The sequence below is a fragment of the Cheilinus undulatus genome, linkage group 10 (genome assembly GCF_018320785.1).
Source record: "Cheilinus undulatus linkage group 10, ASM1832078v1, whole genome shotgun sequence".
In the NCBI taxonomy this organism is placed as follows: Eukaryota; Metazoa; Chordata; class Actinopteri; order Labriformes; family Labridae; genus Cheilinus; species Cheilinus undulatus.
Genome location: NC_054874.1, coordinates 8,784,260 through 8,810,010, shown reverse-complemented (window position 1 = coordinate 8,810,010; position 25,751 = coordinate 8,784,260). Strand labels below are relative to the sequence as shown.

At 39.5% G+C, this 25,751-nt stretch overlaps 1 protein-coding gene across 1 annotated transcript in view; it reads left to right on the top strand.

Moving 5' to 3' along the window:
* Window positions 1–24,970, top strand: part of inppl1b (inositol polyphosphate phosphatase-like 1b) — a 39,611-nt gene extending 14,641 nt beyond the window's left edge. The window contains exons 4-27 of the mRNA XM_041797154.1: window positions 576–690; window positions 1,179–1,319; window positions 1,454–1,541; window positions 3,168–3,245; window positions 3,328–3,465; window positions 3,565–3,679; window positions 3,763–3,863; window positions 3,955–4,057; window positions 4,166–4,362; window positions 7,722–7,839; window positions 7,990–8,086; window positions 8,185–8,323; window positions 8,466–8,565; window positions 10,625–10,713; window positions 13,345–13,426; window positions 13,818–13,907; window positions 14,008–14,121; window positions 14,204–14,292; window positions 14,372–14,459; window positions 15,763–15,915; window positions 16,337–16,409; window positions 18,573–19,368; window positions 19,449–19,564; window positions 21,842–24,970. Coding sequence (XP_041653088.1) covers window positions 576–690; window positions 1,179–1,319; window positions 1,454–1,541; window positions 3,168–3,245; window positions 3,328–3,465; window positions 3,565–3,679; window positions 3,763–3,863; window positions 3,955–4,057; window positions 4,166–4,362; window positions 7,722–7,839; window positions 7,990–8,086; window positions 8,185–8,323; window positions 8,466–8,565; window positions 10,625–10,713; window positions 13,345–13,426; window positions 13,818–13,907; window positions 14,008–14,121; window positions 14,204–14,292; window positions 14,372–14,459; window positions 15,763–15,915; window positions 16,337–16,409; window positions 18,573–19,368; window positions 19,449–19,564; window positions 21,842–21,935 — 3,314 coding nt within the window. The 3' untranslated portion in view covers window positions 21,936–24,970. The remainder of the gene's footprint in view (window positions 1–575; window positions 691–1,178; window positions 1,320–1,453; window positions 1,542–3,167; window positions 3,246–3,327; window positions 3,466–3,564; window positions 3,680–3,762; window positions 3,864–3,954; window positions 4,058–4,165; window positions 4,363–7,721; window positions 7,840–7,989; window positions 8,087–8,184; window positions 8,324–8,465; window positions 8,566–10,624; window positions 10,714–13,344; window positions 13,427–13,817; window positions 13,908–14,007; window positions 14,122–14,203; window positions 14,293–14,371; window positions 14,460–15,762; window positions 15,916–16,336; window positions 16,410–18,572; window positions 19,369–19,448; window positions 19,565–21,841) is intronic.
* Window positions 24,971–25,751: the final 781 nt, after the last annotated feature.

Here is a 25,751-nt window from a genome sequence, read left to right as displayed (position 1 = left end):
TATACATTTAAAAAACACCCCCCCCCCCCCCCCCCCCCAAAAAAAAACAAACAAGCACATACTTATGATTTTAATCTCTAAATAAAGCATTCCTTTACATTCTGATGAGCAAACTTTTTTGCTGAGAATTGCAGAGCAATAAAAATGTAAAATAGAATGTAAAGCACAGTACATTTTGGATTATAGAAAAAGAAAAACACCAAAACTTAAAGATGACATAATTGATAGTAATATATAATGAGATTTTTTTTGCAAAATAATTCTGTTTAATCATGTGTTTCAACTTTCATTTAGCAAAGAAAGTGATTAGAAATACAAGTTATTTACAGAAACACATTATAAGTATCAATAACTTCCAAAAAAGGCTATGAGTCATAGTTTATCTGTAGAGAAAAGAAAATGAAGTACTCAACTAATCTGGGTCACCCCCAGTGCACTCAAACACTATATCCAGAATTAGTTTCAAAATCAGTCAATTCACAGCACTAAAAATATGTCAGAATTCCCAGTGACACCAAGCTGCAATATTTCTGATATTCATTGATTATTAATTTTTGACTTTGTTTCATATTCAGATGATGAGAAGCCGCCTCCAGCTCCAGTTAGCACAGTGCCTTTAGCGGGACTACCAGCGAAGCCAGCCCCTAATGCACCTTTACTGGATAAGCTGCAGGAGCTGAACACATCTAGGTAAGATTTTCTGGCTTCTACACAAAGCAAATATGAATTTCCAAAAGATGTTTCCAGCTTGCTTCTCATCAATGATCATCTATCACAGGTTTTCTAAACAAATCTGTTGATTCAAAATACCAGTTAACAGGAACAGGTTTGCACATGTGACTGCTATTGTGTTAATGAGTGTGTACTTCCTTCAAATGATGTGTCACATTAATGTTAGCCATTCATTCAGTTCAAATATCAAAGCTGTTATCATCTAAATATGCACCTGCCATCAGTCAAGCATATAGAAAAGCCACAAGTGAAACTTTTTAAGAATTTTTCTTTGCATACTGTTAAAGAGTAGAAGTTGCATCTGTTGTGTGCTTAACTTCCTGTCTACGACTTCTGTATTTCCCTAAAAGGATTTTTTAGCAGGTAAATTAAACAGAAGTAATGTTCATAGTGAAGAAACAGCTGCAATAATAGCACATATTTCAGGCTTTGTATCTTGTTTCCAGTACTGCAGGTGAGGTGATTGGTTTACTCAATGACTACCTCTTCAGCGAGCTGCCTCTCGACATTGAAAATGTGCAGAAAGGAGCAACAACTCTCTGCCACCTCAAGCGTACTCTGGGTACTGCCTGCCAAGGCCTTAACAGGTGAGTATGCACTTTTTTTTTATGATTGAGTGCATGGAAATGAGAACTATATGCACTACAGGTTCTGAATAGAAGTATGTATAAGTAGATGTAAAATCATTAAAGAATATTTTTTATTTTGATCTAATCTACAGTGAGATTGATCTGACTCTCTCAAGCCTGGAAACCCTGGCAAAGGTCTTTGACCATCCCAGCTGCTCTCTAGCAAACACCAAGGCACAGGTTTGAAAGGAACCAGGCATTTTTCTTGACAATGATAGTTGTCTCAAAATCAACACTGAATGTAAAGTGCTGAGAGAAAAGTATTTCCCCCTTCCTGATTTCTTATTTTTTGCATATTTGCCACACTTAGATATTTCAGACCATCAAACACATTTGAGTAATAGACACAGGTGACCTGAGTAAATATAAAATGCAGTTTTTAAATGACAGTATCATTTATTAAGGTAAAATAACCTACCTGGCTCTACATGAAAAAGTAACTGCCTCACCCCCTTGTTAAATCAGGAATCAAGTGTAATAACCTCATAATTTTGAAAGCTGAGTTTAATTTCACCAGCCATACCCAGGCCTGATTACTGCCAGACCTGTTTAATCTAGAAATCCCTTAAATAGAACCTGTCTGACAAAGTGAAGTAGGCTAAAAGATCTCAAAAAGCAACACAGCATCAAGAACAGATGAAAAACAAAATCACTGACATCTATCAGTCTGAAAAGGGCTGCAAAGCTATTTCTGAGGCTTTGGGACTCCAGCAAACCATGGTTAGAGCCATTGCCCACAAATGGAGAAAACTTGGAACGGTGGGGTACCTTCCCAGGAATCGCCAGCCTATCAAAATTACTCCAAGAGTGCAACGGCAAGTCATCCATGAAGTCACAAAAGAACCAAGAACAATATCTGAAGACCTGACTCAGTTAAGGTCAGAATTCATAATTCAGCAATAAGAAAGAGACCACTGCTGACCAAAAACAAAACAAATGCTCTTCTCCTCTCAAAACATCTTGTCAATCCCCAAGACTTTGGGGAAAATATTGTGTGGACTGAGGAGACAAAAGTTGAACTTTTTGGAAGGTGTGCGTCCCGTTACATCAAGTGTAAAACAAACACAACATTTCATCAAAAGAACATCATACCAACCGTCAGACATGGTGGTGCTAGAATGATGGTCTGGGGTTGCTATGCTTGCTTCAGGACCTGGACCACTTGCTGGAACCATGAATTCTGCTGGAGGATCTACCAGAAAATCTGAAAGGAGAATGTTCAGTCATTAGTTCATGAACTCAAACTTATGCAGCAGGACAACGATCTGAAACACATCAGTAAGTCCATCTCTGAATGGCTTAAAAACAAAATTGTCTTGGAGTGGTCAGGTCAAGGTTAAGTCTGATTGAGATGCTGTGGCATGACATTAAACAAGCCGTTCAAGCTCAGAAACCCTCCAATGTGGCTGAATTTAAACAATTCTGCAAAGAAGAGTTGGCAAAAAGTCCCTAACAGTGATGTGAAAGACTCTTTCACAGCTGTCACAAACGCTTGCAGTTGCTGCCGCTCAGGGTGGAACAACCAGTTATTAGGTTTAAGGGGCAAATACTTTTTCGCATAGGGCCAGGTAGGTTTGGATGACTATTTCCCATTGTAAATGAAATCATCACTTAAAAACTGCATTTTGTATTTACTCTGGTTATCTCTGTCTCATATTAAAATTTGTTTGATCTGAAACATCTTGGGAAAAAAAAAATCAAGAAGGTGGCACATACTTTTTCATGGCTCTATAGGTGATTATTCATATCATCTTAAAGCCATAAACACCAACTCATTGTTTCTTTTGTGTTTTATTTTGGATGAAGGGACCAGAGATGGACTTAGATAATCTGCTGTGTAAGATCTCAGCTTTAGTCAGCCTTCTTTCTTCACTGGAGAAAAAAGTAAGTTGTGCTAAAATTTTCTGTAACCTACAAATGTGGGGAAAAGTTCTTTTATAACAGTGTACATGATCTGTTCCTGAAGGTGTTGAAAGCATTGCAAGACGCAGTGACCAATCACAACCTGGCTGTGCAGCCTAACCCACCCCCTCCTGAACCAACACCCACCAATGTCACACCAGTGAAGAGCCAAACCAGGCAGCTACCAGTCCACTCTTTTCAGGTGAATGAATATAAACAGCTGATAATATTTTCAGAATACATTCAAAATTGCCACCTAATAACTCACAGTATTAAAAGTTGCTCGTCTTTGTGTGTGCAGGTAAAGATGGTGAGGTATGGCAGACAGACCGTCTCTGTAGATGTGGACACAGGAGTGCTGCTCTTTGACAGGAAGGCTGGTTCATTTGGGATAGAAAGGGTGTCACATGACAGAAGTAAGATTATCTCATTTTCATTATCTGTCTTCATTCTCTTGTTTTTAGATATATACTGTTTAACCGCATTTCTCTCACATCAGTCCTCCAGATTGTCAAGTTCCAGAGCAGTCCTGCAAAGGTGCGCATGGTAGTAGACAGCCACCACAGCACACCATGGGAGATGACGTTTGAGAGCGCACGGGTAAGGCACTCGGGAGTTCACTCGTATTATCACTGACTTAAATTCTATATTACTTTCCCATAATTCACCGAGAGACTCTCATTTCCTTTAGAAGCGTGATGCCTTCTGCCAGCTCCTTCAGCTGATGAAAACCAGACACTCTCAGCTGAGTGAACCTGACATGGTTTCTGTGTTTGTTGGCACCTGGAATATGGGTAACCATGAATATGATGACAATCATTCACTCACATATAACAAAAAAAAAACCTTTGTGCTGAACGAGAGGAGTTTAGATGATTTATTCTGTTGTCTTTTGGTCCCAGGTGGTTCCCCGCCTCCTCGCAGCCTGCATTCGTGGGTGACCTGCTGCGGTTTGGGGCACACTCCTGATGAGTCCGTCGCATTGCTCCCACATGATATCTACGCCTTTGGGACTCAAGAGAACCCTCAGGGGGAGAGAGAATGGACAGAGCATGTTAAAGCAACCCTCCGCAGCTATACTCACATCGACTTCAAACAAGTACATTTTCCCTCAATTTTAAGCATCAGTTTAGGATTTTAGTTAAGATGGAGTGATGTAGCTTGTGTGAAAAAATTGAATGAAATCTTTTATCATTTGATATCACAACCTATCAGTTCTATCAAATATATATAAACTAAAAGTCAGGGCAGTCAGAGAATTAATGCACTAATCACAGTAAATCAAAGTTTTTAATTAGTGCATTTTTATCAAGATTAATTGCATGCTTTATCTCCTTTCAGCACACTTTGGTAAAGGCCCCTGCAGCATCTTTCTGCAGCCACAGTGATATAAAATAAATCCAACACTTAAAAACTCACAGAGAGCTCAGAGGATAACAGGGATCAAATGACAGAAAACCTTTTTTTTAATTCCACTTATTGCCACAGTGACAACCAGAAGTGAGCATTACAATCTTCTGATCCCCAGTTTTATAAAATGCACCTTTAACATTAACTATACACACTGATATAACCATCCAATTGCCCACTACAGTATTAATATTACAAAAACAAAGGCTCAAACTCTAATTAACCCTTAGAGGTCCACAGCTATTTTGCCATTTTGTTAATACTTTTTCTGTGACAAGAAAAAAAAACGCTCAGAAAATATATAACATGCTTATGTTTGGTATCATTTTTTCATCACTACCTCAACTTTATGAAATGAAAACTATATATTTTTTAATGTTTTATTTACTGTATTAGATATAGGACCGCCAAAAAACACAAACCTCCCTAAAATTGTTTTTTTTAATTGATATTTAAAACAATATATTGCCATTTTTAAAAAGAAATTACAAAATGCTGAGATTATGAAAAAAATACCAGTGCCAGTCCTGTATAGCAGGGGTTCCCTAACTTTTCAGCCCACAACCCCCAAAATAACAGTGACTGAAACTGGGGACCACCATGGTCACTAAGGGTGCTTGAGGCATAGCTGAACATATCTGTGCCAAGCATGTGCAGACCTAAATTTTAAGGATTTCATAAATATTACTTTGATTTCAGCATAAATTTCAACAGATGACCATGTTTTTATTTCAAACTGAGCTTATTGTATGCATATACAGTGCTTAACAAATTTATTAGACCACCCTAACCCTAACCAAAGTAAGGTTTATGCCACAGCTGCCCTAAATTAACAGCATTGGTAATTACCAAAATCGTTTTTTATGTTTCTGCAATGGATAATACACCAATATGTAGAAGCTCTTTAACCCAAATGATATTTTTAATGCTAAAATATAATTATTATTGTTATCCATGAATTTTCAAATTTACTGATTTACAGAAAAACTGAAAAATAGTTAAGCACATTATTATTTCTTGATTAATATGTCAAATTGTAGTTATTTACTTGCATTCCTGAACAGAAAATGAGTTTTAGTGGTTGAATGTTATGCTTGATTAATTTCTGACTTCTCAGAAAAGCCCAGTGAGCCGGCTCAAATTTGGGTGAATTCAGTTTGAAATCCCTCATTCCTGTTCAAAATGGTAAAACATGGAGAGCTCACTGAAAATGAAAGTGTCCACATTAAAGCACTTCATGATGCTGGATGGTCTCTGAGACAAATATGAAAGGTGGTCTAATAAATTTGTTGAACACTGTATTTCTACAAAAATTGGCAAAATATATGATTTAAAAATGTTCTTTGTTTTTTGAAGGCATCTCGCGACACCCTCTCTGTGTCTCATGACCCCCCCAGGGGGTCCTGACCCCCACTTTGAGAGCCACTGCTGTGCAGTCGGTCCACTGTCCCCTTTGTGTAAAATTAATTTTTGTATCAAATGATCATATTTCCCGTTTTACTTGGCCTACTGACATCAAACAAAAACAGAAAGAAAGCTAAAAAAAATCACACTTTCCTCACTAAAAGATTCCAGTGCAAAATGAAGCTTTATTTTCATGCTATCATGTGATAAAAATAGCAAATGTTGAAATCATGCCGTCGTGATCGTGGGCCCCTAAGGGTTAAAGAAAAGGGGGTGTAGCCTAGTGCGCAGGATCAACAGCGCTAGTGTCTGTCTCTGGAAAACATTTGCCTCTTTGGCATGGCTCTGATCAGAGTTTAAAAGCACATTATTGTTGGGGTTAAAGTACTAATTAGCTTTTTCTCCTTCTTTATTTTCTGCCCTTACAGCTTTATTGCAGATCCTGGAATGACATTACACTGTTCAGCTTTAGAAGGCGCAGTGTGTAATATTTGCCTTAGTAGCATTTACCTGAACAAACAGTAAAAATGTTACCTAAAGTAAGCCTATCTCAGTCAGTGTTTAATCACCTGGCTTCATAATTTTTTTTTTAATTTATTTCAATGAACTTAGAATAAGGCTTTTATTCATGCATAGGAAGGGTCTCTTCCACAGACTCTAGAATCTTTGACTTTTGCATCTTGCATGTTTTTACAGTAACACAGAAGAGACCAAATAACACATATGCTTTTTTTTTTGGTCATTCCACTGGCTACCACAGCCATCACCCCAAGTAAGCATCGCAACTAGAGCCTGTGTACTGTTGGAAGTCATGAATATGGGGCGCAGATGGTGGTTGGGGTGCGCCCCATTTGCACGAGCAATCCAAGTTCGGGTCTCTTTTCCTGCATGTCTCTCCCCCATTCCCTCATCCCTGTTTCTGACTCTATTCAATATCCTCATCTGTCAAATGAAGGCATAAAAACACCCAAAAATATATACTTAAAAGTTTTCACACTTTGTTCAATGACGGCCCAACAGTTAAGTTCAGTTGAACTCTGCACCATGTTAACATTACAAATTAAGAAGGCTGGTACCAATTTAAAGAAAAAAAGTGGTTTGCATTTTGAAACAGGCTTCATACTACTGAAGCAAACACAAATAAATGTGTATTTTTGTAATTTAGATAGTTAATGCTGGGTATTTTAGGTCAAAAGTAAAATATTATTGTTTGAATCTAGGGTGGATAACTTATCTTAACCTCCATGGCCCTCCAATGAGACTGGACTCCAGAAAGCTTTCCCCTTTCCTCCTCTTATGGGCAGCCATTAAACCAAGATATATGACACTGTGTAACCTACGTAGGGCAGTTAAGTTGTATCACAAAGGTGGATATGACAGCAAAAAGCCACTTAAAAAGTATTCACTCTTTTTGGTAAATGTATTGAGTGTTAGGGATTTCATTTTCGCTTTGAAATAATAGCAAGCATTACTTTATTTTGGAAGTTGGTTTTCCACAATAAGTTTCTGTTTCGTTGTATGAACTGAATGAAGCCTGGTGTTAAAGAACTGACTCTCACTGGTAGAAAAATCACTGCCTAAGTGTTCTTTGACTGGTAGACTTTTGTTCTGCTCCCTGCTGTAATGTGCCGCATTGTCCTGTAGGTGGCAGTACAGTCCCTCTGGAATATGAGGCTGGCTGTGTTTGTGAAGCCTGAGCACGAGAGTCGAGTCAGCCATGTGAACACAGCCAGCGTGAAGACCGGCCTGGGAAACACATTAGGTATGCTGCCCTGCATGAGCTCTCATCACAAGTACACAAACAGAGAAAGGAAAATAACCCTCTCATTACAGTACACCAGCACAGAATTCAAAAAGACAACATCAGATTTTGTTGAACTACATCTTCAAGGTTGAGACTGTGTTGTTCCAGGTAACAAGGGTGCTGTTGGGATCTCCTTCCTCTTTGGGGGAACATCTTTTGGTTTTGTTAATTGCCACCTGACCTCTGGAAGTGAGAAAGTTCTGAGGTATGATGTGTTAAGATCAGTGTTTTGGGCTCTTGTTTCATTTAAATGTAGAATTTAAATGGCTGATTATCATCTCTTGTAAAATATGCCATGTCCAGGAGGAACCAGAACTTTGTGGATATCCTCAGGCTCCTGTCTTTAGGGGACAAACAACTCAGCGCCTTTGACATCAGCCTACGCTTCGCTCATCTCTTCTGGTGTGGAGATCTCAACTACAGACTTGACTTGGATGTTCAGGTCAGACTGACTGTTTTTATTCCTACATTGAGATTTTATACTCTGACTTAGAATTGTTGAGGATTTATTGTGACATCAGTTATAGTCAATGAAGAGTTTCCCAACATCAGTGCTATTTTCCTCCGTGTCGCTCTGACTGCAGGATATCCTGAAACACGTGTCTAAGAGAGAGTTTGAGGAGCTCATGTGTGCAGATCAGCTGACCCGAGAGAGACACAAGAGGAAAGCCTTTCTCAATTTCAGTCAGTTTCAATTTCCAGTTGTTCTCTAATCAAGCGGTTCTCAACTGGTCTAACATCAGGACCCACCAATATTTCCTTCACAAAATATTAATCCAAATTTCTTACATTTTGCAATCACAGACAAATGTTTTTAGGTATAATGGGCCAGTTTTACTAGAAATAATACAAAAGATATAATGGGTAAATAAGATGGAGACATATCCTTCAAAATAAGAGCATGTCATAGATTTTTTTTTTTTTTGGATGGCTTCTCGATCCACTTTCAGGTCAGGACCCACCAGTTGAGAACCACTGCTCTAATCTGTACTGGGAACTTAAAATAGTTATATGTCAGTAATTTTACAGTGTCTGCACATCAGTATGGAGAAGCAGAAGCTGTTAAAATAAAAAAATGAATGAATAACCCCCCCAATTTTTTTTTTACATTTTATCTATTTCTTTTATTTGTTTAAATTTACATTGGTGCTGTCAGCATTAATGCATCCATCATGATTAATTAAGGCCCACAATTAGTGCATTATATCTCTCAATCTTGCTTAATGACATACTCTATTGTTCCTTTCAGCACATTTTGGTAGAGCCACTGCAGCGTCTCTCTGCAGCCACAGTGATGTAAAATAAGCCCATCACTGCTCCTTAATTTCTCATTTCACTTTAAAAACTCACAGACAGCTTGAAGGACAAGTCAAGAATCATCTACACCTTGTGACATTGAATATTTACCTTATTCTGCTCCCATTTTTCCCTTTTAATCCATAACAAGTTCCTTTTTCTATTGGTAAGTTCATGTCATTAACATCAACCTACCCAAAATTCCTAAATTTCTACCAAACAAAATCGGATCCCTATCCAAACAGGAAGTCAGGCCAGTACAGAAATCCTACATGAAATAAAATCAAATTTAAATGCAAAATTGGGGAAATTTAGAAATGCAACACAAAGGAAAGACCAATCGCGATTAACTACAGAAGTTCTGAGATCAATAGCGATTAAAATTTTAAGTGTTTGTCAGCCCTTATGGATATTAATCAATACATTTTTCTAAAAATCAACTTTTATTTTACACATTTATTTATGCACTTGATTGAATGATTATTTACATTTTTTTTCTTCTTTAAAATTTACTTTAGTATTTTTTTTTTTTACGTATATCTTTGTCTGTCTTTACAATTCAATTTTGAATCAAAAATGTGAGAACAAAATTTAAAAAGATATCACTTTTTGGCTAATTTTAACACTTAAAGGTGCAGTGTGTAATATTTAGCCTAGCAGCATTTTAGCAGAACAAACTTGGTGTAAAATAAAAGAACATAATTATAATTTATAAACAGGCATATAACAGGCATATCTAAATTAGTGTATAAAATCCTTTATATCGTCAACAAAATGCAGTTTGGCAAACTCAACAACTTAGCAACATCAGTGAATAATTTATAAACATAAGAACAATTTCCCAAACAATAAAATCAAATAACATAAAAACCAATACCCCTCAGCCCAATAAATAATCATCAAATCTCATAAATAATCATTAAATTCAGTAAATGATATTAAAAAGGGCAAGGACGGTGATTGAGTGGTGCATTCATAGCCCTGATGTAAAAGCTGTTCTTCAGGCGGTTTGTCCGTGCATTTATGACCCTCAATCTACTCGAGGGAAGGGTGCTGAAAAGGCAGCGGCCAGGGAGTGTGGAGCCATTAAGGTCTACACAGAAGGAACCAAATAACTGATTCACATTTCCTTATAATTCCACTGGTTGCCACAGTTATAACCTGTGAACATTACAATCTGGAATCTGACTGTTAGATGTCACCAGTATTCCCATTTTTACACACTGCATCTTTAATGAATGGGTTCAAGTTTTTATTGTTTTGTTATCTTTCATGATTATGTGACATTTTAATCCATGTTCTCAACTAGTTTTTACCTTTGGCTTCTGCCCTCCATACTTTCATTTAAAAACTATAGGATGTGTTAATAAATAGATGGTGTTAAAACTGTTTCAGCTCTGCTTTTGTTTACCACACTCTGAACTTCTCTGTCTTTATCGTGTTTAAGAGGAAGAGAAGATTGCATTTCCACCCACTTATCGGTACGAACGAGGCTCCAGAGATTGTTACCTTTGGCAGAAGTACAAGACTTCAGGGGTGAGTAATTTGCTCTTTCACAAGAAATTCTCAGGGAAACAGGAAAAGGATGCACGGAAAAATACTAGAGCACTAGACAGAGGATCCATTTTCAAAACTCAGTACCCTTTAAATCTCTGAGCAGCAAGAAATTATAAGACACCAGAATCACTAATACTTCTAAACTTCAGATTTTGAACCATACCAGTAGTATGGATCTACTGAAGGCTGTGTGCGCCACCAGCACGCGTCCAGACTAAAACATCTTGGCAAGAATCAGATAGATTAATATAACATCATGTGTAGCTATTTATTGTCTCCAGTGTTGTTTCATGTCATGGAACCTGATGCCATTGATGGTTTTACCATTGGAAAAAAATACATAATTGCCTGGGCCCACATGCTCCAAGAGGCCTCAAGATATAGCCATTATAGCATGCATCAAATGTGAGGTGCACATCTAAAATTACTTTAAACTACTTTCAATGATTATGTCATGAATTTTAAATTTAAATAAGGTGCTAAGAAGGAATTTAGTTGCATCAAAATAGATGTTGAAAAAGAATCCTCGGGAAAACCTCTGACTCCAACATCAATGTTTATACTTTCAAAAAGCCATAAAATGTCTCCATATCAAGCAAATTTTAATGAGGTAGATCTCTGTAAACATAATGAATAAAATGAATTGGTGGATTTCTGAGTGGTACAGTAGCATGAAATAAATATGAATGTTTGATACAGTACTGGGAAAAAGTATCTGCCCCCTTTCTGATTTATTTTGTTTTTTTGCATATTTGATTGAATTAACTGTGATTAACCTCATTTTTTAGAAAGCTGAATTCAGTTTCACTAGCACCACTCAGTCCTAATTATTACCATACCTGTTGAACCCAGAAATCCCTGAAATAGAATCTCTCTGACAAAGTGAAGTAGGCTAAAAGTTCTCAAAAAGCAACACATCATTGTTGCAACTTAATAAATTCAAGAACTCATGAGAAACAAAGTCCCTGACATCTATCAGTCTGGAAAGGGTTGCAAAGATGTTTCTAAGGCTGTGGGACTCCAGCAAACCACAGTGAGAGCCATTACCCACAAATGGAGAAAACTTTGAACAGTGGGGAACCTGTCCAAAGAGTGGCCAGCCTACCAAAAATACTCCAAGCGTGCAGCCATGACTCATCCAGGAGGTCCATAAAGATACCAAAAACAACATCTAAAGACCTGCAGGCCTTACTTGACTCAGTTAAGGTCATTGTTCATGAGTCAACAAAAAGAAAGAGTGGGCAAAATCCATGGGAGAGTTCCGAGGCAAAAACCACTACTGATCAAAAAGAACACAAAGGTTTGTCTCACATTTGACAAAAAACATCTTGAAGATCCTCAAGACCTCTGGAGACAATATTCTGTGGACTGACGAGACAAAAGTTGAGCATTTGGAAGATCCTGTTAGATCTGGAGTAAAACCAGCACAGCATTTTATAAAAAGAACATCATACCAACAAACATGGTGGTGGTAGTGTGATTGGTGCTTCTTTAGGGCCTGGACCACTTACAGTAATTCATGGAACCATGAATTCTGCTCTCTACCAAAAAATCCTGAAGGAGAATGTCTGGCCATTAGTGAGCTGAAGTTCAAGCACACTTGGGTTATGCAGCAGGACAATGATCTAAAAAACACCAGAAAGTCCACCTCTAAATGGCTTAAAAAAACAAAATGAAGGTTTTGGAGTGGCATCGTCAAAGTTCAGATTTAAATCAGGCTGTTCATGCTGGAAAGCCCTCCAATGTGGCTGAAAAAAAAATCTGCAAAGAGGAGTGGGCTAAAATTCTTCCACAGCGATGTGAAAGACTAATCATCAGTTATCGCAAATGCAGGTTTAGGGGCTAATAACCTTTTTCACCAGGGGCCAGGTAGATTTGGTTGGCTTTCTCCCCTTAATAGATAAAATGTATTTACTCAGATTAATTTATCTAACATTAAAATTGTTTTATGATGTGAAACATTTAAGTGTGACAAATATGCAACAAAAAGAAATCAGGAAGGGGGGAAATACTTTTTGACACCACTCTATGTGAAGGAGAATGCTGCTTCAATAGGGATCTTACTTTCCTACCTGTACAAGTCACACCTGTCCTAGTGACGTGTATATATGAAGATATGATGACTTTCTATTTATATTTCAGGTTTTGGGTTTGTCCTGTAGTTCTACCTGAAAAGATGCCTCAGAATATTTTGTTCATTTGCTGTAATTGTATTAGGCTAAATGGGGAATGGCCTTATTTCAGTCTTTGCCTTATTCCTCCATGTAACTCACACCACCCTGACTGATGCTATATTTAAGATGTACTGTACCAGTATAGTACAACAAAGAAAAGACCCTCAAAGCACTCTAAGTATAAAGCTGACTCACTTCTTAAGATATCTCTCTGTGTAACCTAATCCTGTTGAAGGGGTCTGTAGGCTAAGTTGGCTTTGAGAGCAGCTGCCACGGCCACTAAAAATAGGTTTTGTAGCATAACCTACAGACTAAAAAAAAAGGCATGTTTAACATGACAACAGAAGCACACATGCTTGTGCTTTCTCTGTCTAACATTCTGACAGACAAACATAGAATTTATTGTTTGTGTATAAATCTAAATCTGTTCCTGCAGGTGAGAGTAAATGTTCCCTCGTGGTGTGACAGGATTCTGTGGAAGTCCTACCCAGACACACACATCATCTGCACAGCGTACGGTAAGATCTGGAGCAATAAAACAAAATGTTCAGAGGAAGGAATGGGCAGTGCAAAAGGTCTAGACATAACCATACATTTACACAGTAAACCCAAATTAGACATATGCAGTTTTTTTCATTCTCACCACCGTAAAATGTGAGCAACCCTACATACGAAAACAGTTAAACCTACATCCTGGTCTGTGGTCCAGAGAGAAACAGAGTCATTTCCCTTCATTACAGGCTGAGTTTAAGAATAACTCAAACATCATATCAGTACAAGCACTGGGTGGAAAACTTCCTCTTTTGTCATAAATCACGCTTTTGACACATCTTGAGTTTTGATACCTGCTTATCTGACAGTCCTCTGCACAGGTTTTAGCCGCGGTACTGAACACATTTCCCTCTCTAGGTTGCACAGATGACATCTTCACCAGTGATCACTCGCCGGTTTTTGCCACATTCCAAGTGGGAGTGACTTCACAGTTCAGCTCCAAAACAGGTGCCATCATCATTCTGACGCTCTAAAAACAAACCAATGAATGATAACATATTTATTCTTATCTGAATTGGATTGTTTTGCATTGTTTTGTCTGGCACAGAAACAAACTCAAGTGTGGAGAAAGCCTGGATAGAGCTTGAAGGCATTGAGGCCATCGTGAAGACAGCAAGCAAAGCAAAGTTCTTCATTGAATTTCATTCAATGTGTCTTGAAGGTATGGAGTCGCATTAAAACACATTTTCTATACAGTATCATGAAGCATGGCTACATGAATCATTTCAAATCTTTTTCTGCAGAGACTCGACGCTCATCTGAAAATGATTCACAGAGCTGTGATGTTCCTGGGTTTCTCAAACTGGGCTGGTCCTTCAAACAGCTACCGAAGGTTAGAGGCTCAGTCCATTCTTATTCAGGTTAAAGCTTAGTTTTTTTCTCCTAAGTTGAGACCTCTGTTTTTTCCAAAGCTTCTTCCAATCATGTCTGACATGGAGTACCTTCAGGATCAGCACCTGCTGTTGTCTGTCAAGTCATGTGATGGATACGAGTCATACGGTTGGTCACAATGCAATTTAATTCTGTTTGATTGACTGCTCCATACATCTCTGCTGGTTTAGCTAATGACCGCTAATGACAGTTTATCCATAAAGAGTAAAATGTCTTCCTTTTTTTGTTAAGAACAAAACAGAAGCACTAACAACCAATAAAGAGATTATACCATGTTTTGGACAGAGGAGCTTGCACTTGCTGGATTACTGAAAACAAATTATTAATGAAGAAGTTTTTCCTGATATATGTGGGATTTGTTGTTGCTTAAAATCCAAGATTATTTGTCTCATTAATATACCAATCCTAACCTTGCAAAGCAGATGGATGTGCCAGACACAATCCATGACTGTCATCAGGCAAATTCATCTTGCAAAGCTCCGATCGACGTTTGTGCCAAACTGAAAACAGTTCAGCCAATTTGCATCATTTGAGAACGAGGTGGTAGTTGCAGGCAGGGTTTAGTAAAACTGTGAGCCAATAGCAATGGCTGCCACTTGTGTAGCAATTTGCTCAGATGTAGCTAAAGTGGCAGTTTATATCATAACAGCACAACATTACTTTATTAAAACAAGAGCAAAGAGCCACCCTGAAAGCTTTTAATGACAAAGATGGTTTTACTCCTTCCAGCCAGCTCATAGCATAATTGCCCAAGTCATATTTTAAGGTTTTCAGAAAAATAAGGCACAATGAACCAGCAGCGTTAGGAGAGTAGAGTTAGACCGATATTACAATAAGGACAAAAATGACTTACGCAATTTTGCTATGAGGCTAACAACATGCAAAATCTAACTAAAGTTAAGATTGCTTGATCAACGTCTATCAGATGTGAGCTGACTCACAGAAATGGCCGGGCCCCTGAATAGGCCAGTGAACGGACTCTCTCCAGAAATAATTTGTTGGTATGACTGCATATGTGTTGGATCAGTAGCATTTGTGCTAACCTGGCAAAGAGCGTTGAATAAAACGTTGACTGAAAATGTTCGTCGATTACCTTTTTTCCTACAAGCTAGAAAAAGATCTTTGGATCTAACTCTTTCCCCAACACAGCAGGGCCCTAGAAGACCCCCTGTCTAATGTGTTTAATCCAACTATCCAAGCTGCTGTCACAGTCAGCAGGCAGCAGCAGATGCTGACATATTACTACAGTAATAATGGCGGCAAGATGGCAGCGAGCATAAATCAGCCCCAGGTTCTATATGTGTTAACAACAAACTGCAGGTTAAGGAATGTGTCAAAGTCTAAGGTAATCATGCTGAAAAAATCTGGTGAGAAAATATCCTGTTGATCTTCTGGTTATTCTTTTCAACAGGTGAATGCTGTGTTGCTCTGCACTCCCTCTTTGGAGCATCGGAGCAGTTTGAGACATTTCTAAGTCATCGTGGCGAGGAGATGGGCTCCATAAGAGGACGGGTGAGGATCCATGTACCCAAAGACAGACGAGGGAAGCAGGAGAAGTCCTACGGTGGGTTAGCTGGAACAGCTCCTGTCATAACTCTCTGCCCTGCTTGCACTATCACTTCCCACTAAACTTTCACATCTCCACTGTCTCTGTCTCCTCTGACTCTCCTGTGAGTCTCACATTGCTTCCTCTATTTGGTTTCTCAATGATCCCTGGCTTGGCTTTACACTTGCTGGTATCTATCGACCGCTTCCTCTTTTGGCTCGTGAATGACTGACCCTGAGCAGATGCATCCTGAGACAGTGAAACCAGGACAGATGGGTATAATGTCACCAGGTCAGACACTCCAACAACACACATAAACACCACTCTGCTGTGTGATGATGAAACCTGGCATGGCCTTTAGTCCAAATGCCACATGCAGATTTTGAATACTTCCTGTTCAGAAACTTAATGTTCTCTTCCTGTGATTTGACTTTTTCAGAGATGTTCCTTTTTGAGAAAGATCCTGTGAGGGGACATGTGTCTCCTGCATCTTCTCGTGTCCAAGTTAACAGGTGAGGTCACCAACAACTTTGACCTCTTTTGACCTGCTATAGCTTTTAACCTTAAACTGTATCAAACATGGTCATAGTTTGAGTTATGTCACTGAGATTGGTTTCAGAAATAAAGCTTTATTTCAAAGGCTTATGGAGGAAAATAGGAGCCTCACATGGAATTCACATAAACATTTCTTCAACCAACAACAGTTTAACAAAAGCATGACATCACTGTCTATCTATAAAAAGGGATTACTTATTCCTTGTTGGTAGGCAAAATGTTGTTTCATCAGAGTACAAAATGAACAACAGAACAAGAACCCACCCCACCCAAGCCTTCAACCTTCCTGAGGAGCACCACCTGACATTGCATATACAAGTTTAACTGATTGTTTTAGGTCTGAAAAAGGAGAGTAGTGGATACCTAGCAATCTCAAATTTCAAAAGGTTGATTTTAAGAATAGATCTCATTCTCTCTAAATGAAATACATCTGTTATAGTCTGATTTTTTTTCTCTGAGAGTGGTTTTAAAGCCCGGTAATGACAGTTGCCATATAGGAGATGTTACCCAGAAACAGGTTAGGAAGTGGGGTTGAGGCAGCCTTTAGCCCACTGGCAAACAGCAACAGCACTCCCACCTATGCGTCAGATGAGGGGCGGGGAGCTGGAGTCTGGCTCGACACATGCCGACACAAACGTGTTGCTTGGCAGCAAAGGTCAAGCTCAAGCTCTTTTGTCCAGGCCTTTTCACCCCTGGTAATATGCCTGGAGACTTTCGTCACTTTTCGAGCCCCTCAGACATTCACAGCACAACTAGGGGCTTGTGGCAACCCTACTACTTGCCCGGACGATACACTAAACCGGGGGTTCCCTGAGCTTTTCAGCCTAGGACCCCCAAATTAATAGTGCCAGAGTAGGGACTCCCACTAGCTAGACAATAAATATATAATGTTATATATAATGTTATGAACAGCCATGCACTATCACTAAGCCTTCCTCAATACAGGTATAACACAAAAGAACACAGCAATCTTGGAAAAATCATATTTTATAAGGTAATTTATTGTAACAACAATGTGAAAACATCTCATGCCCCCCCCCCACTTCACAACACCCACTTGTGTCTCTGGTAATATGCAAGGACACCCAGAGCACAACCAGGGTTGTGACAATCCTCCTTAACACCAGATAGTGCCCTTGGGTGGCTTACTCACCATATCTACTCCTTAATGCAGCTCCCAACATGCTTATAAGTTTTGTTCATTACTGTATATAGATTGTGATTTTGCGGTGCATTTTAGTTCTTATCCAGGAGGCTAGGCTTCAGCTTATCCTGTTATGGACTTTAAACTGACAGTTTTATTTGGGTTTTCATAATTTGAAATTATTCTAGCTGAATGATGGCTCAGACAACAAATTCAGGGGCTTCTGCCCAAGGCCCACCTAAGATCAGGACAGAATCTCAAGGCACACCATCTTCATATCCATGAAAAATAGCTTCATCAGGCCCATAGAAATGGCTGTGCCCCTGAAAGGCCCACATAGGCCCACACAGATGTCATTTAGTAATATTAATATATGGTCTGTTGCATGGGTGCTAGCTCCCAGTTAACAATATCCAGGCTTCAATCAACTTTGGAGCAGATTAAAAGATAAAATGGGTATTTTTCCCCATTAGGAAGTACTAATAGGTATTTGTAAAAGCTTATAATTGCTTACATGAAGGATAGACTATGTCTCTGCTACCTTCATGACTCTGGGCCCCACAAAGCTTCACCCTCTATCCCCTATGGGCCTCTGTAAGCCTCCTTAACACATGTTGCAGTATCTTAAGTTGTTGTACAGCTGTGGTAACAAGGAACAAATTCCCATGGCATGCCTAGAGGTGTCTAAAGGCCAACCAGTGTGTCCTCAGCACACCATTTACAAACCACTGAGCTAGATGGGCATATTTCAGCAATCCACACATGAATTTAGGAGACACTGTTAAATTAACTACATTGAACAAAAGGGTATAAAATGGTTATTATTAGCAATTAACTTCAAATTAGATAAATAAATTTCCGCTCTGATTAATCGAGAGCCATAAAATCCTGCCTCACAGCAGTGAAACATGCTTTCTTATGTTTTGAGGTCTTCTCGGATGAAAATATTTGAGTCATACATGGTTTTTTTTTTCAGGTCATCGGCACCTCCTTCCAAACTCACCCCAAGCAGCTACACCAATCCAGCCTACTTCATCTTTGAGGGTGTGTCGGTGACACGCAGGGTAGAGGAGGCTCTCCCCCCGCGGAGGGATCCTCAGGTGATCTGGTCAGGGAATGAGGCCTTGCAGCTCCCAAAAGTCTCAGGACGTCCGGGGTTTGACAGAAGGCCCTGTCGCAGATCAGACTTTACAGAGATTGAAATTCCAGCCGTCCTGCCCCAGTATACCCCAACAAATGATCTTCATACACCCCAAACCAACTCCTCCTATCAGCTTTTCCCTGCCAAAAACCCATCTCCCATTCCTCCACCCTCAAGTAACGCCATGCCACAGTACCAGGAACAGACTCCACAACCCAGAGATAAATACCAAGGTAAAAACATAGTTCAGGACTCCATACTGCCAGAGAAGAACCTGAGGAACTTATATATGAACCACTCAGCTATCATCAAGGAAAAGACCAGAAGGGATCTGCATCAGCTTCTTCCAGAAAGAACCAATCCTGTCCGGGCAGCTAAGAAGCCGTCAGCGTTCCCCTACATCCCCACTCACTTAGCACACAGCCAGGCCACCGTGCCCTGGATAGTGGATCAGCAGCCGCCTGCACCTACAGGAGACAACTCCCTCACCGCTCTGCAAATCGCCAAGTCTCTCAGCGAGGTTGACTTTTTCCCCAGTGAGCAGAGAGGCCCCTCCATACCCAACCAGAGAGTAAGTTACAGAAATGGCCCTTCAGTGCACGTAGAGAGAGGCCACTGCTGGGACAAAGAGGTAGGACTCTGGTCTTAAGGACAGTTTATGATTGACTTGATTCCAGTTCTCTGTGAAAGACATAAGTTCCTCTGTTTCAGGTTTCTGTTCTCCAAGGTGCTCCAGAGACTGTGCGGGAGCTTCTCAGTGCTTTAGGTCTTCAGAGATACACACTGGGACTCAGTCTCAATGGCTGGGACGATCTGGATTATTTCAGGTAAATAGGCTGCTAAATACGCCTTTTCAAACCAAATCAGAACTGCTATTTATTTCTTATGGGAGAAATTTTGCCTTCAGAGTAGTGATGCCGCCATCCGATTCCAGGGATTTATGTTCTAGAATTGATTCTCATGTAAAAATATTTATATTTTAATAAATGTGGGCAAATGTATAGTTTACCATTAACAGGAATACAGTAGAAAGTAAAAATACTATCGCGAACTTGTCATAATGATTCCCAGTTGGTAGGAACTACTTCTTCTTTCGCCTGTCAGTCATATGCATAATACGGCTCTATAAGAGCGTCACAGGTTCACAGCACGCTGCTGCTCGGTCAGTCCAGTTGGCAACAATGGCCAAACATAAACGCAGTCATGTGGAGCTAGTTCAGCTCCACAAACAGCAACGACGCAGCACGTGATGTGTTTGGTAAGACAGTTAAGTATTAAGACAGTTAAACATCTTTGAATCAACCATTAAACAGAATATGATGAGGCGATCCAAAGAGCAGGAGAGAAGAGAGAGACAGGTGCTGCTAAGGCGAGACAGACATCACACTCTGAGTCCTTTGGTGCTGCAGGCAGACACCTTCCAGGTACAGATAGAGAAAATAATGAGCTGTTGGCGATGTGTAGCACTGTCCCTGAATTTTGGGAAAGTAGTATATGTCTGTCTTCTAGAGTTAGGTTTTTGTGTTAATGATCAAACAACGGGAGTTCCCTACAGTCTTACAGCTATGGAATCCTATTCTATTCAAATGTCCATTAATAAATATGGTTATTAATGAAATAAATAAACAAATGCAACAATAAACAGCTGCATGATTTCAGCCTGCAGTAAAAATCTATGTCCCTGAGATCACCTCACATCCACTCAGTAGGCCTAGATTTAGTGAGGTAAGGTTACCTGTAAGGTAAAGCATTTAAAATGCTTTACCTGTATTAACTATTAATTCTTTTTGTCTTAGTGTAGGCTGTTTTGAAAGTCTGCATAGATGGCTGAATCTAAATAAGATCAAGCATTCATGGCAAGTATTGGTATCAGATCAGTATCGGCGATACCAGCCTGAATTTTACTTGGAATCAGACCGGAAAGGAAATCAGTGGGATCGCACATCACTACTTCAGAGGTTGAAGTTTCGATTGGAGTGAAATATTAGCACATATTCAATTTTATGACATTACTAAGTTGGCAGGTCAGTTGAAGCCAAAATGGTAATAAATCAAGAACTGTTTGGGAGCTGTTAGAGCTGAGCCAAATGATACAGATCACTGAAAAGAGCTGGAAAACCCATCACTGATTTGCACAGTGTACACCAGGCTTTAGAGACAGCAGAAAGGATGAAGTGTGTGTGTGTTAGTTAGTCTTTGAGTTTCAATCTAACCTTTGCTCTGGGATGCTGTGAGTGTGAATGTGCTAACCATGCCTAATCATGGATAACATGTACCTCTCCCAACTTTAAAATTGCTATTCATCTCTCATCAGATTCTGGTATCCAGAAAAATGCACTTGCAGAATGAAGCTGAAGCTAACAAGCAAAACTTTTGCACAATTATTTCTATTTATCTTTTAATAAGCAGGAAGAATTCACTGAGACCTAGGTCTCTTTTCAGGGGTGTCCTGCAGCAATGAAACTTTGCTTCAGGCTGTGAAGTTGAAATTGTTGCAACTCATGTTTAAGTAGCAGGACAGGATGGTCTGAGTGCTTTAATAGGAATATCATTGTGGCACTGGGGGGCAAGATAATATTAAGGAAGCCAAATCTGTCACAAAATGTCCATTTAGCCCCACCCAAAAAAACTTTCTCCACATGTTTTGTGTGTTCAGGGACCAATTTCCAGTTTAGCTTTACAATGACTTTAAAGCAGGTTAAAGCAACAAGAAAACACCTGCAGTATAGTGTAAATTAAGTCATAGTTTGTTTCATTCTTCGTTTGAGAAAGCTGTATTTGTAAAGATTGCCTGAGTGCTATGAGACAGCAGCAAATAGGGCTTGTGTCTCAGTTTTGAAGGCCTTATCAAATTACCAGTGCTCATGTGACTTTGAACTCATGATCTGAGTGAACGGCTCAGCATGCCATGTCAGGTCAACATTTACCTCCTCCCCCAGACTCACACATGCTTAAATAATCTCAGTCATGTTGTGTAAATGTGTTGGGACTCGCATGTTTTTTTACAGGCTAACAGCCATTTCATGCTGTCAGTTTTTTGAAAATGAGTAAATCCTTCTAAAGATTGTGTTTGAATGTCTCGCTGAATGTGTTTGTCTTTTCAGTGGTGTTACTGAGGAGGATCTACGTGCTGCAGGAGTGACAAACCCATCACACAGACGCAGGATCCTTGAGAACCTGCCCAGAAACTGGAACTAACTCACTGAGATGAAAAACACCAACGGTACAATGCATCACTATCAAGCCTGGAAGAAGAATAAAACCACCCAGATCTAAAAGGACGAACTGATCGGATACCAGGGCTTATAATAATCCCTGTCTGCTTTTCTTTTCTCCAGCCATACTATAGGAGTGGTTTGTCTGAGTCCACACAGCAAAGGCACAGGAAGCACTTGTTGCACAATCTGCTCCATTCATTATTTCATGTTGACGAATGATGAACAACATGAGAGATATGAATGAATAGGTTAGACATGAGCCTCCAGTTATTGACTCTTGTATAAATATTGATCATTGCATCAAGGCCTCATTGATTTTATTTCAAATGAATTTTAAATGACTATGAAAATATCCAGTGTTCACTAAGGCAGGTGTTTACAGTTCACCTTTATCCCTGCTACTGTGTCCTTTCCATTACTCTGCTATCATTGAGCCTGGATCCAAGCTTGTAAAAGCCCTCTGTTAAACCTCTGGAGCAGAAAATCCCTGACTGTAAATAACCACATCTGTAATTTGGGTGCAGAGGGGCCTGTCATATTTCACTTTGTTTACTGTTATCATGTCACTTAATCAGCACTTATGTCCACTGTGCATGTTTTATGCGACCTTTGTAAAGTGCATAAAGCAACTCTTGACCGTTACCGAGCAATCGCAGGTGTTATTTTATGCTGTCAAGCATGACATCGGACATAAAATCTTTTCTGTTTGAGTGCTCACGTCACACCGTCACAGTATGTTGCTACCAAAAGCAAAGTGTAGCCCACCTAATACATGGAGGTCACTCTGGTGAAGAAGCAACAGCCACTGCCAACAGTAAGAGATGTTATTTAAAGTGTAAATGAGACTGTTTATCCAAGGGAAATGTCTCAGATATCATTTTTATCACATTTTAAAACATGAAAATCTCTCATGACATGAATAACATTATTACACAGTTTACCAAGATTCTATGGAGCAACTAAGGAGACAAGGGCAGAGATTTTTTTCCCCAAGTTTCTGGTTGGCATCTCTCCTGACAGCACAAGAAAGTTTCTCATACCACTTGAGAAGGTCTCATAGGATGAGCCCAATAGGCCAGATATAGACTATATGGCCCTCTTCTTGGAGGGCTTTCCATAGAGCATTTATGAGGTCAGACACTGATGCTGGGCGAGAAGGCCTGGTTCACAATTTCCAATCCAGTTCATCCCAAATTCCTTGATGGGGTTGAAGTCCTTGCTTTTGTACAGTCATGTTGGAATAGAAAAGGGCCTTCCCCAAACTGTTGCTACGAAGTTGGAAGCATAGAATCGTCCAAAATGTCTTGGTGTGCTCAAGCATAAAGATTGGCCTTCACTGGAGATAAGGGGTCTAGACCAGACCCTGAAAAACAGCCCCATATGATTATCCCTCCTCCACCAAACTTTACAGTTGGCACAATGCAGTCAAGCTGGTAACATTTTCCTGGTATCCGCCAAACCCAGACTTAGCCAAGTGACTGAAGAAGTCAAGTCAAGTCAAATTTATTTATATAGCACATATAAAAACAGCACAAGCTGACTAAATGCTTTACGGAGAAAGGCAAGGTACAAATAACCATATATACAGAACAGCAAAGAACAATAAACAACACAAAGTGTGAAGAGACGATAATACCGGGAGTGCTGGTTTAACAGAAAAGGGATATGAGAGAGCGATCTAATTTGAGTCAAAGGCCAAGGAAAAAAGATGTGTTTTTAGCTGTGCTTTTAAGGAACATAGTGAATTAGCAGATCTGTATGACTTGTCACTCCACAGAACATGCTTCCACTGCTCCACAGTCCAGTGTCAGTGGTGATTTATACCACTCCATTCAACACTTGACATTGGACTTGGGGATGTGAAGCTTGCATGCAGCTGCCCAGCCATGGAAACCCATTACATGACGCTCCTGCTGCACAGTTCTTGTGCTTACATTAATATCTGTGGAAGTTCAGAACTCTTCAGCTATGGACTCAGCAGAGCGTTGGAGACCTATGAGCATCATGCACCTTACCAGTTGTTGACCCCACCCTGTGGTCTTCTGCTGTTGTTCCTAAACACTTACACTTTCTAATAATATCACCTACAGTTGACTATGGAATATCAAGCAGAGATCAAATTTCACAAACCATCTTATTGCAAAGGTGGCATCCATCACAGTACCACGCTTGAAGTCACTGAGCTCTTCAGAACAACCTATTTGGTATCACAAATGTTCTCAAATGGAGACAGCATGGCTAGGTGCTTGATTTTCTACACCTGTGGCAACAGGTCTGATTGAAACACTTGAATTCGGTAATGTACAGGTGTGGCCAAATAATGAAGTCTGTATAGTGTATCTCAGAGTTTTATAAGTGCAAAACTTTGTTGTGTGCAAGAAAGAAATCTTATAAGCTCAAGAAGTTTTCTTGTGTGCATGTTTTATTTTCTGCTGCATGAGAACAACTTTTTTAAGCCTTGTCTCCTTAGGTCATGTTTTTGTTGGTAACTGAATATCAGGTTTGGAAGAAAATGTCAATAAATTTAAAATGTCTTATTTTCTTATTTTTTGTGTCGAAATCATAAAACAATGACTGAAAGACAGGTTTTTGATTTTCATGGTCAAGACAAGCAAAAGTTCAAAAATGACTTCATTTTCCTTTTTCATTTCAAAGAAAGACAGAAGAAAATAATAAGATTGAAACAAAAAATGTTTTTTTTTCAGTTTCTAGTCTCAAAATGTTTTCATCAATGAAGGATGATCCAGTGAGGATGGTGAACAACTTTTTCTCAGAGAAACAGACATGGCTGTGCAAAAACTAAACAACATTATTTCAAAATAAAAATGATATTTATGTGAGGAATGAGGAATGACTTTTTAAACTTATTTTCAGTCTTTTTCATAGGGTTTAACAGATTCTGGCATAATCCAAGACTCAGGGTTTAACTGAACAGGCTAGCGGGCTAGCAGCAGTCACTAATGCCCTTAAGTGAAGATATTAGCTTGTCCAACACTGATCCTTTTGATTTTTTACCCTAAATATACAGTTTAGGGGATGCAGATGGCCAAGTGATTAGATTGCGACTGATGTATGCAGGCGGCCTGAGTTTAAGTCCCACGTCTCTCACCCACTCTTTCATCCCTGTCTCTGACTCTATCCACTGTCCTACAATATAAAGTAAAGGGCAACCTGCTATAGTTTGTGTTTGGGAAGGGTAGGACCTCTGAAACATCATATCTGGTGATTTGACAGATGTTTTACCTGTCACATTCAGTATGAGCCAAACACATATGACACTGTGGACATGCCCAACACCGGGGAGTACACTACATAATGTCAGTTAGGCAGGCAGCCACTATTGCTGTTCACTATGAGTGGAGTCAGATGGTAAATCAAAATTATACTAAAAGCCAGTCAAGAGAAGAGTAAAACATTGCAGTTCATTACTGTTCTTTTAACAAATAAATATTATCCAGTTCCTGCCGCTATAGCTACATCTGAGCCAATCTCTTAACTGGCGGCCATTGTTTACCAGTTTGCAGTACAACTAAACCACGCCCTTAGCTACTGCCTAGTTCTTCTCAAATGATGCTGATTGGTCCGTCCATTCCCAGACTTGGCACAGGTATTTCAGACTGGAGCTTTGCAAGATAGATTTGCTTGATAGCAGACATGGAATCTGGCCAGTCCATCAACTTTGCAGGTCATTGCTCCATGTCCACCTCATTGGCTCACTCTGCGTTGATGACGACATCTATTGGGGACAGGAAACGGAAAAAAATTACCATTTGTGTCTCGTCTTGTAATCTTATTT